Here is a 13,910-nt window from a genome sequence, read left to right as displayed (position 1 = left end):
CTATATAGTGCACTACTTTAGACCAGGGCCCTATTCCCTATATAGTGCACTACTTTAGACCAGGGCCCTATTCCCTATATAGTGCACTACTTTAGACCAGGGCCCTATTCCCTATATAGTGCACTACTTTAGACCAGGGCCCTATTCCCTATGTAGTGCACTACTTTAGACCAGGGCCCTATTCCCTATATAGTGCACTACTTGTGACCAGGTCCCATAGGGTTCTGGTAGAAAGTAGTGCACTGTATAGGAAAGAGGGTATTGTTTAGGACGAAGCTCATGTTAACTGTGATCACACTGACCTACGAACTGTGTTTGTGCTGAATGAGCTAACATGAGGTCTAAAGTGCTTAACTGCACATTTAAATTATTGACTGCTTATAATAGTCCTGTTTCACCGTATGTACAAGTGGGTAACCTGTACAGGTGTGAGGTGTGAAATGGAAATGTGATTTTTGCATATCGCACTCCCCCTGAGACCCTCGGAGACTGGGGTCGCGGCCAGGGTCAGCAATTCTTGACGGCAACCCTGGAGAAATTAGGGTTAATTGCCTTGCTCAGGGGTAGAACAACAGATTTTTACCTTGTCAGCTCTGAGATTTGATCCAGCAACTTTGCTGTTCCTGGCCCAACGCTCCTAACCGCCAGTCTACCTACCACCTTCTTAATCTGTGTCTGGGAAACCAGCCCTAAATGGATAACATCCAGGCTGATTAATCTTTATTAGAGCTCCGATATTCCACAAATAACGAAAATCTTAATTTGTAACCAACTCTCTCCCAAAGGGCTCCTTTCCTTTATTGAATGACTTGGCAGTGTCACCTCTGAATTAAAAATCAATTTCCATGTCCTTCACTATTTTCACCAGTAGAGTGCAGTAACCACTCAACAAACCAAAATAAATAAATAAGATAAATACGTGAAACGTGTATTTCAACGTCATCGGGAAACATGTTTTCCCCTGGAAACTCTTGTGCGTAGAACATTGTATTGGTGCGGAAGGTGTTTGTGGCCAGCTAGCCAGCCAGCTAGCTACCGATACCATAACGAATAAACACAGGAGTATGCTGCCCATACAAACACTCAAGGTATTTCTAAATATTATGGTCACCGTTTATGTTTGTATATTAGCTAGCAGTGCAACCCCAAAAGACAGGTAACATGAGTAGCCGGATAGCTAACAGGCTAGTGTAGCTAGCTAGCTAACACAGTAACTGGTGTTAGCGGTTTCATTCGACAAACAGAAAGGTCACAGATTGTGAAATCAGACCAGGTTAGTTACTGGTTTTGTAGTCAAATTAGCCAGTTGTACAGAATAGATCCAACACTTGTCAGCACATAGTCCTTTAAGCTAAGCGACAAGTTGCTAAATGTCAAGTCATGGTGGCTAGCATAGTTAGCCAATAACCTTGTGACAACATGCTAACATGCTAAAGTTAGATAGCTAACACTCAGGAAGAAAACAAAAACAAACACCTGCCAGGCAAGTTGTTTTAAAAATGTAACGCATGGCTTAGTTAATATGTGTTCAATAACATAAAATAGTCAACCACATTTACTGACAATTGTTACTAAACAGTTGGGCCTTCATAGCTAGCTAGCAGTCTGGCATGATGGCTAATTAACTCCATTGTTATGTATTGAGACTAAGTATTTGTTCGGATGGATCAAAACTGTAATGTATCATGGGTAAATTGTGACTGACTGATCTACAAATAATAATGTCTGGTTATTTTTGATGCAAGGTTGTTTGTAGATCAGTCAGTGGTTATGGTAGACTATCACGCTAAATATCATTGGGTATTGAAGTGGGTTGTTTAGAGAGGACTTCCTGGAGTAATGGAAGACACAACTTTTCAGTAAAGTACTCATTGCATCTAAAACTATTTATCTGTCTCCGTTCCCATTCCTGAGTGAGTCTTCATAGCTACCTAGTTGACTAGCAGTTTGGCATGATAGCTAATTAACTCACTTAAGTTTTGAGGAAGTAGCTAGTTAGCTAACAGATATAGAAGTAAGCCAAATGAATGAACTGTCCTTATATGTGATGTCTTTATGAGCTCGTAGCCACGTATGTATTGTCCAGGGCTTCTTTAACACCCTGGGCCAGAGCTAGTGGCCACTACATTCCCCAGGGGTAGTAATGGATGACATCTCCCTCTCGTTGTCACATCACAGGCCTAGTAGAAACACCATGGAAGAGTCAGGAGGCAGGCCACGCTACCCCAAGCAGGAAGGCCGGGAGAGGGGCCCGGTAGCAGACGAGGCTGAGACCTGGAGGAACCAGGATGCAGGGAGAGGATACAGCCCCAAGCCGGAGAGGCGTGGCCAGGGGAAGAGGGGAGGCCACGGAGGGCTTCACCACGCCAGCTCCAAGAAGGGAGCGATGGAGCCCCAGAGCAGCTACCCTGCAGGGGGATTCAAGGAGGGCCACAGCCCCTCACAGAGGGAGGACTTCCAGAGAGCCAGGTAGCAACACTAAGATCAAATAGTTATCATTTCTCATAGGAAAATATGTCACGCTAAGTTGCCATGCTAACACTATTTGCAGGTACCCAGAGAGCCAGCAGGCCGAGGGCCGGGAGGAGAACTGGAGAGAGCGCCCTTCACAACGCTGGAGGAGAACTTCTCAGGGAGAGGACAGGGAGCAGAGGAGAGACAATGTTGACAACACACTTCACTCAGGTAAACCAACACCTCCTGGCGGGTGGGGGTGTCGACGAATGTAGATAATGTAGTCGGGCGGGTAGATAATGTAGTCGGGCGGGTAGATAATGTAGTCGGGCGGGTAGATAATGTAGTCGGGCGGGTAGATAATGTAGTCGGGCGGGTAGATAATGTAGTCGGGCGGGTAGATAATGTAGTCGGGCGGGTAGATAATGTAGTCGGGCGGGTAGATAGGACAGGGAGCATTATGGCAGGAGAGAGACTGCAGACAACACACCTCACAGCTCAGCCAACCCAAACAAAGTTCTCCTGTCTTATCTTCAGGGCGCGTTCCACTTCAAAAGGGGAGTTGAGACGCATCACCTCGCATCATAATTAACTACTCAATATTATTTGTAGATCAGTCAGTCACAATTTACCCATGATACATCACGGCTGTAATGGTCTCGAACACAGCGGGGGAGTCATGAAAGTGTGTGAAGTGCTCTAGGTAACGTATTTTTTTGTCTCCGCGGGGGAAGGAGGACTATGGCTAACATAGTTTGTGTGCTTCCAGGGGGCAGGAATCGTAGAAACCATAACTGGAGGCGGGGTCTAGGTGAGGAGGACCATGGGCCGGTGGTGGATGAGTCGGCTCTGTCAGCCAAAGAGCTGCTGGGACTGAAACAGGCGGAGGACAAGATTGGCAGGGAGAAGATCTTCCGTCTGAAGAAGGTGAGCCATCCATCCGGAGAGGAGGAGCGTTACTCAACTCCCATCAGTGTTTTCCCTAAACGTCTAAACAGCCAGTAACAGACTTCTTTTCGGCAGCTACTTTGTCCCTCTTCTTCTTTTAAACATTTCAGTTCAGAAAAGTCTGTATAACCTTTCTCCCGCTTGGTGGTTGGTCAACATTAGTTTATGTTTGCTTCAACAGACAGCCGAACCCTGTTACCACACTAACCCCCTGCCGTCAAAAGGGCAGCTGAAAATGTGTCTCGCCTAAGTTATTCATATTTGAGGGTACTAGGGCTGTCCCCGACGACAACAACAACAACAAAAATGATCTGGTTGACCGAGAGTCGATTTGTCGAAATGTTTAAACTTATTTTCCCTGTATAGCCACACCCCATGTGTTTGAATCAAATCAACTACATATCCACTGAGCTTGTCTGATGCTTTAAGCACACAATTTAATTAAATAATTAAGACACAAAAAATGGCTCAACAAAGAGTCTGATGAAATGGGCACCACAACACAGCGAGTGTTTATTGTCCGTGCTGAGGCTGCAACATAATTTCAGCCATTTAGTTACTTTCTTGTTTCTGACTGAAAAGTTATTTTTTTACCGAAATCCCTAATTTTTTTAGGAAAAACATTCCCTCAACCCATGCTCTCTCTACATGAAACATGTAAGCATCCGAGCTAACGAGGTAAAAATCTGTCGTTCTGCCCCTGAGCGAGACAGTTAACCCACTGTTCCTCGGGCGCCGAAGACGTGGTTGTCGATTAAGGCAGCCCCACACACACCTCTCTGATTCAGAGGGGTTAGGTTAAATGGGTAAGACACATTTCAGTTGAATGCATTCAGTTGGACAACTGACTAGGTATCCCTCTTTCCCATTGCATGTATGTGACCAATAGGGCCTGACCTCTATATGCATGTGACCTCTTATAGCCTATCATAATCACATCAATACATTGGAAATAACAAAATCATGAACACGGTAACACGTGGAAGCAAAATGAACGCGGAGGACGTGAAAAATAAAGTCAAACCGGCTTAACTGGTTGCTCAGGTGGGAAAGGGGAAGTCAGATGTGTGGAAGACATTTGACTTTGTTGTGGAAATCACTGGCGCTCCAGAGAAAGGAGGGTCTAGGAGCAGTGTTGTGAGTATTGTGTGTGCCAAACAGTTGATTACAATATATTTTTTTGTGACCATTTTGGAAGTGTAAACAACACTGAAGTGCACCGGAGAGTCGGTTCTAATGGAGAGAAAAAAAAGTCTTTATTATAGCAGAGATTAAAAACAACCGAAATCTGGGAAATAGCTTTATCTGACATTTTGCTGTTGCATGAGGCTTAGGGCTCATAGTAGGTTATTAAACAGTCAAACAGGAAACAGAAGCAGGATCTGCTTCCTGTCTATATATATATATATATATCTATATTAAAAAAATAAAGGGAACACTAAAATAACACATCCTAGATCTGAATGAATGAAATATTCTTATTAAATACTTTTTTCTTTACATAGTTGAATGTGCTGACAACAAAATCACACACAAATGATCAATGGAAATCAAATTTATCAGCCCATGGAGGTCTGGATTTGGAGTCACACTCAAAATTAAAGTGGAAAACCACACTACAGGCTGATCCAACTTTGATGTAATGTCCTTAAAACAAGTCAATATGAGGCTCAGTAGTGTGTGTGTGTGGCCTCCACGTGCCTGTATGACCTCCCTACAACGCCTGGGCATGCAAGGAGGGCATAAATCAGAGGGGCAACAAAGAGACCAAAGATAACCCCGAATGAGCTGCACAGCAGACATTGTGGAGTATCTGTCCATAGGACGACTTTAAGCCGTACACTCCACAGAGCTGGGCTGTACGGAAGATTGGCCAGAAAAAAAGCCATTGCTAAAAGAAAAAAATTGCCTTATGTTTGGGGAGTCTCCCACATGCCCTATGGAAGAAGAAACTCAGGTCAGATGAGACGAAAATGTAGCTCTTTGGCCATCAAGGAAAATGCTATGTCTGGCGCAAACCCAACACCTCATCACCCCGAGAATATCATCACAGTGAAGCATGGTGGTGGGAGCATCCTGCTGTGGGGATGTTTTTCCATCGGCAGGGACTGGGAAACTGGTCACAATTGAAGGAATGATGGATGACGCTAGATACAGGGAAAATCTTGAGGGAAACCTGTTTCAGAGATGAGCTAAGGCTGCAGCAAGAGAAGGGGAAATGGTCTGTGATGTTAGCCAATGCTGGCCATATCAATATCTTTCTGAAGTGATATTTGACTGTGTGGGCTAGCATGAGGGGCAGGAAGTAGCTACCAACAATGAGGTTTTGAGAATTCCGCTAACCTTGTTAGCTAGCTTTCTATTCACTTCAATTTCTGTCACGATTATAAAAGCCAACAAAAACGTGAACGCAAACAGCATAATATTTCCCTACAAGGTTAGCTGTGATCGCACAGTCACTAGTATATTAAGTGTCGGTTTATTCACACGCCTTGAATTGTTCCTCGTTGTTTTTGTTTTTACAGCCTGAATTTAAATGTGATTAAATTGAGTTTTGTCACTGGCCTACACACAATACCCCATAATGTCAAAGTGGAATTATGTTTTTAGAAACTGGACAGCCAGGAAACGCTGGCTGGCTTCTCGATGTACTTAGAGAGAACAGTGCTTCATTGTCCCCAACATTGTACATTTGTTGTTCTGGCTTCACATTCACACAACTGATTTCAACTAATCAGGGGATTGATTACTGTGTACTCTATGGCCACTGCCACTGACTGCCCTCTCTCTGAGGTCCCACAGTAACCCCAGTGCTCTGTCTCTCTTTCTCTCAGAGGTCCCACAGTAACCCCAGTGCTGTCTACTCCTGCTCTCTGTGTGAGGTACTGCTGGACTCTGTCTCTGAAGCTCACAGACACATCAAAGACAAGTGGCACAAGAGGAGAGCCAAGGTGAGAACAGCTGATACTATTGTTATATTATTCAAAACAATAAGATATAACAATGTTTTATTATGAAGTGTGTGTGTGTGTGTTCTGTGACGGCCCTCTGTAGGACCGTTGTGAGGAGGAGATGCTGACGGAGATTGCGCCCCCCAGGGCAGAGCAGGTGGCAGCAGTGGGCATGGCCCTGGAGGTCGTGGTCAGAGAGAGGGGGATGAGTGACCAGGATGTAGAGAACAGACAAAAGATCGTCTCCAACATGCAGGAAGTCCTAACAGCCGTCCTGCCTGGTGAGAGAATGGACACTAGACTAGAGGTGTAGACTAGACCAGTGTTTTGGGGACAATAAAAGGCCACTCTAAAATGTGCAGTTTTGTCAGACAGCAGAATTACTCCAGATATAACAAACTGACCCTAGCCGCCCGATACATAAACTACTGCAGCATAAGTACTGGAGGCTGAGACAGGAGGGGTCAGGAGACACTGTGGCCCCATCCGAGGACACCCCACCGAATAGGACAGGGCCAAACAGGAAGGATATAACCCCACCCACTTTGCCAAAGCACAGCCCCCACACCACTAGAGGGATATCTTCAACCACCAACTTACCATCCTGAGACAAGGCTGAGTGTAGCCCACAAAGATCTCCGCCACGGCACAACCCAAGGGGGGGGCGCCAACCCAGACCGGATGACCACATCAGTGAATCAACCCACTCAGGTGACGGACCCCTTCCAGGGGCGGCATGAGAGAGCCCCAGTAAGCCAGTGACTCAGCCCCTGTAATAGGGTTAGAGGCAGAGAATCCCAGTGGAAAGAGGGGAACCGGCCAGGCAGAGACTGCAAGGGCGGTTCGTTGCTCCAGAGCCTTTCCGTTCACCTTCCCACTCCTGGGCCAGACTACACTCAATCATATGACCCACTGAAGAGATAAGTCTTCAGTAAGGACTTAAAGGTTGAGACCGAGTTTGCGTCTCTGACATGGGTAGGCAGACCGTTCCATAAAAATGGAGCTCTATAGGAGAAAGCCCTGCCTCCAGCTGTTTGCTTAGAAATTCTAGGGACAATTAGGAGGCCTGCGTCTTGTGACCGTAGCGTACGTGTAGGTATGTACGGCAGGACCAAATCGGAAAGATAGGTAGGAGCAAGCCCATGTAATGCTTCAATGCTTCCCACAGTTGTGTCAAGTTGGCTGGATGTCCTTTGGGTGGTGGACCATTCTAGATACACACGGGAAACTGTTGAGTGTGTGAACAATTTTCTCCCCTTCGCCTACACTGATAGATGTGGATTTAACAAGTTACATCAATTAGGGATCATAGATTTCACCTGGATTCACCTGGTCAGTCTATGTCATGGAAAGGGCAGATGTTCCTAATATTTTGTACATTTGGTGTACAAAGTTTAAGCCTGTCAAACAAGATGTCCAAAATAAGGGCTTACGTGTTACTGCTGACAACAGCACCCCCTATAGGCCAACTGGTGCCGTTCTTTAACTTATTCATGGCCTCTAGTTTAAAAGTTATAATCATTTGTTGGGGGATTTTATATTTGTCCTATTTAACACATGTATAAGTGTGTGTTAATGTGCATGTGAATTGGATTTTAACTAGACAAGCGTGCTGAGTGGGAATGATGGGGAGTCCTGGAGAAACTCCACTTTAGCCAGGGAGCAAGTCTACAGAACATGTAGTTTAGGTGGGGGGTTTCCTGGAAAGGCTAGGCATGTTTACAGTAGAAAGATGAGAATATCATTAAGGATGAATAGGGTTTATGTTTTTGTTTTTTGTGTGTGTTCTCTATTTGCCCCCCCACCCCACCCCAGAGGTGAAACTCAGGCTCTATGGGTCTTCCTGCACCAAGTTTGGTTTCAAAGATTCTGATGTCAACATTGATATCCAGTTCCCCCTCATGTGAGTAGCCCTGCTTGCTAATGAGATGTGCTTGCTAATGAGATGCGTGTGAGTAGCCCTGCTTGCTAATGAGATGCGTGTGAGTAGCCCTGCTTGCTAATGAGATGCGTGTGAGTAGCCCTGCTTGCTAATGAGATGCGTCTGAGTAGCCCTGCTTGCTAATGAGATGCGTGTGTTCCTCTTCCTAGACTAATAGTGAATGATTCGTTTATTTTCCATTTTGCTGTGATGATCATGTTTTTCCTGAAGCTCTATAATATTGTAATCTATGATTTTATTAGGGTTTTGAAATGGGTCTGTGTTCACAGATATTCCCTTTGTGTAATCTATCATATATTCTTTTAAATTATATATATTTTTTCAATGTTCACAGATGCATCAGCCAGACGTTCTGTTGCTGGTACAGAAGAGTCTGTCAGTCAGCCGTGAGTATGACTGACTGTTCCCCCCTCGAGACACGCTACTGTAGAAACCACCATAATAACCAATGCTACTGTTAGCATTAGCATTGTCATTTAGTGGACTAACCCCCCTGAGATAATGTTGATGATGGAGTTGGTGGTGGTTGTTTCCAGATCTCTACAGTAACCTGGAGGTAGACTTTCATGCCAGGGTTCCGGTGGTCATCTGTAAAGACAAGGACAGGTCAGTCCTTCATTAATCACATCCATTGTTCTGGATCATCATGTTCTTTCATATGTGCTGCTATCTGACAGTTGTATTGTTTAGCACTAATCTTCCTGAATATAACCACATCTCCCTTTTGATTGATGTGAAAGTGTGGCTGATGGGGACCTGTAGTTTTTCAGGAAGAACCTGTCTGATGGTTGTTGTTGTTGTCGTCCAAGTGGTCTGGTGTGTAAGGTGAGCGCAGGAAATGACAACGCCTGCCTGACTACCTCCTTCCTGTTTGAGCTGTCCAGTCGGGAGCCTCTCCTGCTGCCACTGGTCCTGGGTTTCAGACACTGGGCCTGGGTGAGTTTATTCATTGGCCCTCATACCTGGTTACATCATCAGTTAGCCTATCAGTGTTTCCTCTAGATCATAAAGTACTTTGATGGGGGTGGGGGCCACAAAGAATCCTAACGTTTCATGAGGGTCAGCAGTGGCCCGTGGGTATGCGTGCCCACACATGCAGTCGAAGCCGGCCCTCAGTTTGTTTGGCCCTCAGTTTTGTTTTCTCGGCTCTTGATAGCGGAGAGAAAAATGTGAATATGATACATTTTCCCTGCAATTCTGCACATTCTGCCATGAGGCGTAGAGAAGTCTTTGAGTTGATCCGCGGGTCTACAAAAAAGGGGGTCCCGTGCCACCAGTTGCCCATCCCTGCCCTAGCTATATCTCTAGGTGAGGCGCTGTGGTTCCTCAGACATTTTGGCCTGTAAACACCTCATCACTGAGGTGTGAATTAAGTCACATTTTCACATAATTGGTAAATTAACTTCACATTGGATTTGTGTCAGTTAGGATTCCATATATTCAGAATTGTCCTTTGTGTCCCAAGGCTCACTTTTCAGTGTTTTTGACATTGTGTGTCTGTCTCAGATCTGTCACGTGGACCGAGCGGAGGAGGGAGGTCTGCCTTCGTACGTCCTGGCTCTCATGGTCATCTACTTCCTCCAACAGAGGAAACGGCCCGTCCTGCCTGCCTACCTGGGGCACGAGGTACACACACAGTCTTGTTTTAACCTTTTCACACGTACCAACACACACACACACCCGGGTGTGATCATTCTACACTGGTCCCTGTTGAGTGCGATCAAACCGGTGTCATTAGAAAGCGTATTTAGAACGTCCTGTTTCGAATGACGCAACAATCAGCGTTTGAGCCACACAGTTTTTTTGTTTTTCAGAAATATTTTTGCACAAACACAGTCCTTACAAAGTGATGTCCAGAATGTGAGCTGTTTTATTTTTGGGTGCGATGTTCAGACATTCACAGAAGTAGCTACAGCGTAACACAATCATCCAAACCTGAAAAATGTAGGCTACATTTGTCCCAGCGCTAACTGAGGAAAGGTTGACGTAACGCAAGCTGTCATATTTTATAACTCGGCTGACAGAAACGACAATATGAATTAGCTAATAGCAATTACTATTTATAATTAATCACATGCCAGGTGAGCTCACCAATTGATCTAAATAATTGAATAAAACACTTAGCAGTCGAAAGGCATCCGAAGATGGCTAGTTTGTGTGTGCTGCCATGCTTGTTTTCTTTCCGCATCAACCAAAGATAATAAGAGGAGACAAGATGAGTTTGGTCTGTTTTATAGTATGCATGTTGAAAGGGGGTGTGTCGTTTACGATCATCCTCTTCCCTTCATTCACTTCCAGAAGTTTACACCGAAAGATGAGTGAACTATTCCTTCACCTCATTAAACCATATATGGTCTTGACAGATTACGTGACACCCAGAATGCATTGTATAATGTCAACAAACATGGCGCCACACATAGCTGGCGAATAGCTTAGCTCATTATAATCAGTACAACCCTCAAAAAAAGTATTTTACACACATCATAGGTGTCCATTACAATCTACTCAATAATCGTAATGCATTATTTGACACCAGTAATTGAAAACGTGAATAAAACTGTATATACATTATGGTACATACATACTAAAAGGCGCCTACAGTAGAAACAACAACACGATATACAGAAAATGGGGAACTTACTTTGATAGGAACGCACCCTAGTCCAAAGTTATTATCAGTAAGGAAAACAACAAGACGAAGCCGCGCACCAGGAAGAACTGCGCAAATATTTACTTACTTGATCTGTGCGGTGGGCTCTCCTCCACGAGAGAAGTTTATCCAGCTCAGTAAAACATCAATTGTCCGCAACGCTGACATAGAAGTAGTCAATGTGAATTAATGAGGCGGAACACTCCTCAACTCAAACTGTTAAATCATTAGATATTGACAAGTTGAAACAGTCTATAGATAATTATCAGACAGCGGATGGTAACTGTCCTGATCCGTAAGAATCACATTTTAGAACAGTGACTGCATTCTGACATCACGTGCATAAAACAACTCATGAAGTTAGATATTTAACTCACGCTGGGAGGACCGTTAGATATTTAACTCACGCTGGGGCGACCATTAGATATTTAACTCACGCTGGGAGGACCGTTAGATATTTAACTCACGCTGGGGCGACCATTAGATATTTAACTCACGCTGGGAGGACCGTTAGATATTTAACTCACGCTGGGGCGACCGTTAGATATTTAACTCACGCTGGGGCGACCGTTAGATATTTAACTCACGCTGGGGCGACCATTAGATATTTAACTCACGCTGGGAGGACCGTTAGATATTTAACTCACACTGGGGCGACCGTTAGATATTTAACTCACGCTGGGGCGACCGTTAGATATTTAACTCACGCTGGGGCGACCGTTAGAGATATTTAACTCACGCTGGGGCGACCGTTTGTCCCAGCGGGGGGAGGGTAACGTAAACCAATTCACGTTGTCAATGCAATTCTAATTGAGTTTCCCCCATCTCCTTAAGAGAGACTGCTAAATTGATAACAGTTTGTTTTAGGCGATTTTTACAGCTAGCTGGCTACTTCGCATGCTGATATGGACTTATTTTGTGTAGCTATGTTTTCTAGCCAGCCCAGGGAGATGGAGAACATTGCATTGTGGGTTTTATAGTAGATTTGAACTGCATCAGATTTCCAAAAATGATTTTTCACGTTCCTACCAACCCTGTTTATAACTATGAAATGAAACATTTGTTCATCAAAAAAAAGTGTTTTCACATATTAGTGTTTTAACACAGTTAATAATAGGAATTAGAGGCCTCTCGGCTGGCCGGTGGGGCGACACACAATTGGCCTAGCGTCGTCCGGGTTAGGGAGGGTTTGGCCGGTAGGGATATCCTTGTCTCATCGCGCACCAGCGACTCCTGTGGCGGGCCGGGCGCAGTGCGCGGTAACCAAGGTGGCCAGGTGCACGGTGTATCTGACACATTGGTGCGGCTGGCTTCCGGGTTGGATGGCGCTGTGTTAAGAAGCAGTGCGGCTTGGTTGGGTTGTGTATCGGAGGACGCATGACTTTCAACCTTCGTCTCTCCCGAGCCCGTACGGGAGTTGTAGCGATGAGACAAGATAGTAGCTACTAAATCAATTGGATACCACGAAATTGGGGGTAAAGTTAAAAATAAATTAGTAGGTAGTGGTTTGGGGTGGATTATCCTTTTTAACCAACGAGCCCTTCTCGTTCAGCAGTGGCGACATACTATCTCTATCCGTCACCGTTGTGATTTACTGGGAAGCATAAATGTTCCCGAACGGGTGATTTTTAAACTACGATGGAGAATCCTCGTCTCTCCACCCTACCCGCTCTCCGTCGTACAGAACTAGTACCCAGCTGCGCCTCACATTAGGACAGTTTATCCACCCTACCCGCTCTCCGTCGTACAGAACTAGTACCCAGCTGCGCCTCACATTAGGACAGTGTATCCACCCTACCCGCTCTCCGTCGTACAGAACTAGTACCCAGCTGCGCCTCACATTAGGACAGTTTATCCACCCTACCCGCTCTCCGTCGTACAGAACTAGTACCCAGCTGCGCCTCACATTAGGACAGTTTATCCAATGCCCGCTCTCCGTTAACAACTAGTACCCAGCTTGATCACATTACAGTAAACCCTACCCGCTCTAGTCGTAACAGAACTAGTACCAGCTTTTTAGGCAGTGCTCAGATTTACTCCGTCGTACAGAACTAGTACCCAGCTGCGCCTTTAGGACAGTGTATCCACCCTACCCGTCTCCGTGTTTTTAACTAGTAAAGCTGCGCCTTTAGGACAGTTCTCCACCCTCTGGCTCTCCGTCGTACAGAACTAGTACCCAGCTGCGCCTCACATTAGGACAGTGTATCCACCCTTCTGTACAAATAGTACCCAGCTGCGCCTCACATTAGTTTATCCACCCTACCCGCTCTGTCTAGAACTGTTCTGTATTGTGTTTTCCATGTTTTGTCGTCAGAACTAGTACCCAGCTGCGCCTCACATTAGGACAGTGTATCCACCCTACCCGCTCTCCGTCAACAGAACTAGTACCCAGAGGATCCTAATAAAATACCTAACACCCGCTACACAGCAGAGAAACAAACCCAGCTGCGCCATCACATTAGGCAGTGTATCCACCCATAACCCTCTCCCCTTAGAACTTCTCAGCTAAAGGACAGTGTATCCATCACCAGGCTACATGACTTCAGTCTGACCTACATGATGGCTGTGTCCACCAGCTACCCGCTCACATTAGGACAGTGTATCCACCCTACCCGCTCTCCGTCGTACAGAACTAGTACCCAGCTGCGCCTCACATTAGGACAGTTTATCCACCCTACCCGGTCGTACAGAACTAGTACCCAGTTGCGCCTCACATTAGGGTTTTTCAAATGGGGAGGGGGGGACATCAGAATTTTGATCAGGGGGGAAACCTTGGCTCTAGTTGGGGGGGGGATAGCCAGGGGGGGACTGTTCAGATTTACTCGAGGCGTACAATGTATTTTAGGCATAGTCTATTAGGTCTGGTGTTTTTATTTAGTAAATTGTTGTTTTAACGTTCTCATTCTGGTTCGCAGTGCGGACCGAACCGAGGTCCTCGTACCGCACGGTTCTGTACAAATATGTG

General features: G+C 45.4%; 1 protein-coding gene across 1 annotated transcript in view; it reads left to right on the top strand.

The window, feature by feature from the left end:
* Positions 1-933: 933 nt before the first annotated feature.
* Positions 934-13,910, top strand: part of tut7 (terminal uridylyl transferase 7) — a 48,943-nt gene continuing 35,966 nt past the window's right edge. The window contains 11 exon segments of the mRNA XM_042331193.1: positions 934-1,088; positions 2,179-2,469; positions 2,552-2,685; positions 3,224-3,381; positions 6,237-6,353; positions 6,457-6,634; positions 8,169-8,260; positions 8,630-8,681; positions 8,832-8,901; positions 9,105-9,231; positions 9,802-9,921. Coding sequence (XP_042187127.1) covers positions 2,195-2,469; positions 2,552-2,685; positions 3,224-3,381; positions 6,237-6,353; positions 6,457-6,634; positions 8,169-8,260; positions 8,630-8,681; positions 8,832-8,901; positions 9,105-9,231; positions 9,802-9,921 — 1,323 coding nt within the window. The 5' untranslated portion in view covers positions 934-1,088; positions 2,179-2,194.

Source organism: Oncorhynchus tshawytscha, linkage group LG12 (genome assembly GCF_018296145.1).
Source record: "Oncorhynchus tshawytscha isolate Ot180627B linkage group LG12, Otsh_v2.0, whole genome shotgun sequence".
Classification (NCBI taxonomy): domain Eukaryota; kingdom Metazoa; phylum Chordata; class Actinopteri; order Salmoniformes; family Salmonidae; genus Oncorhynchus; species Oncorhynchus tshawytscha.
The sequence above is the reverse complement of the archived record's forward strand: the minus strand, read 5'-3'. Positions and strand labels throughout refer to the sequence as shown.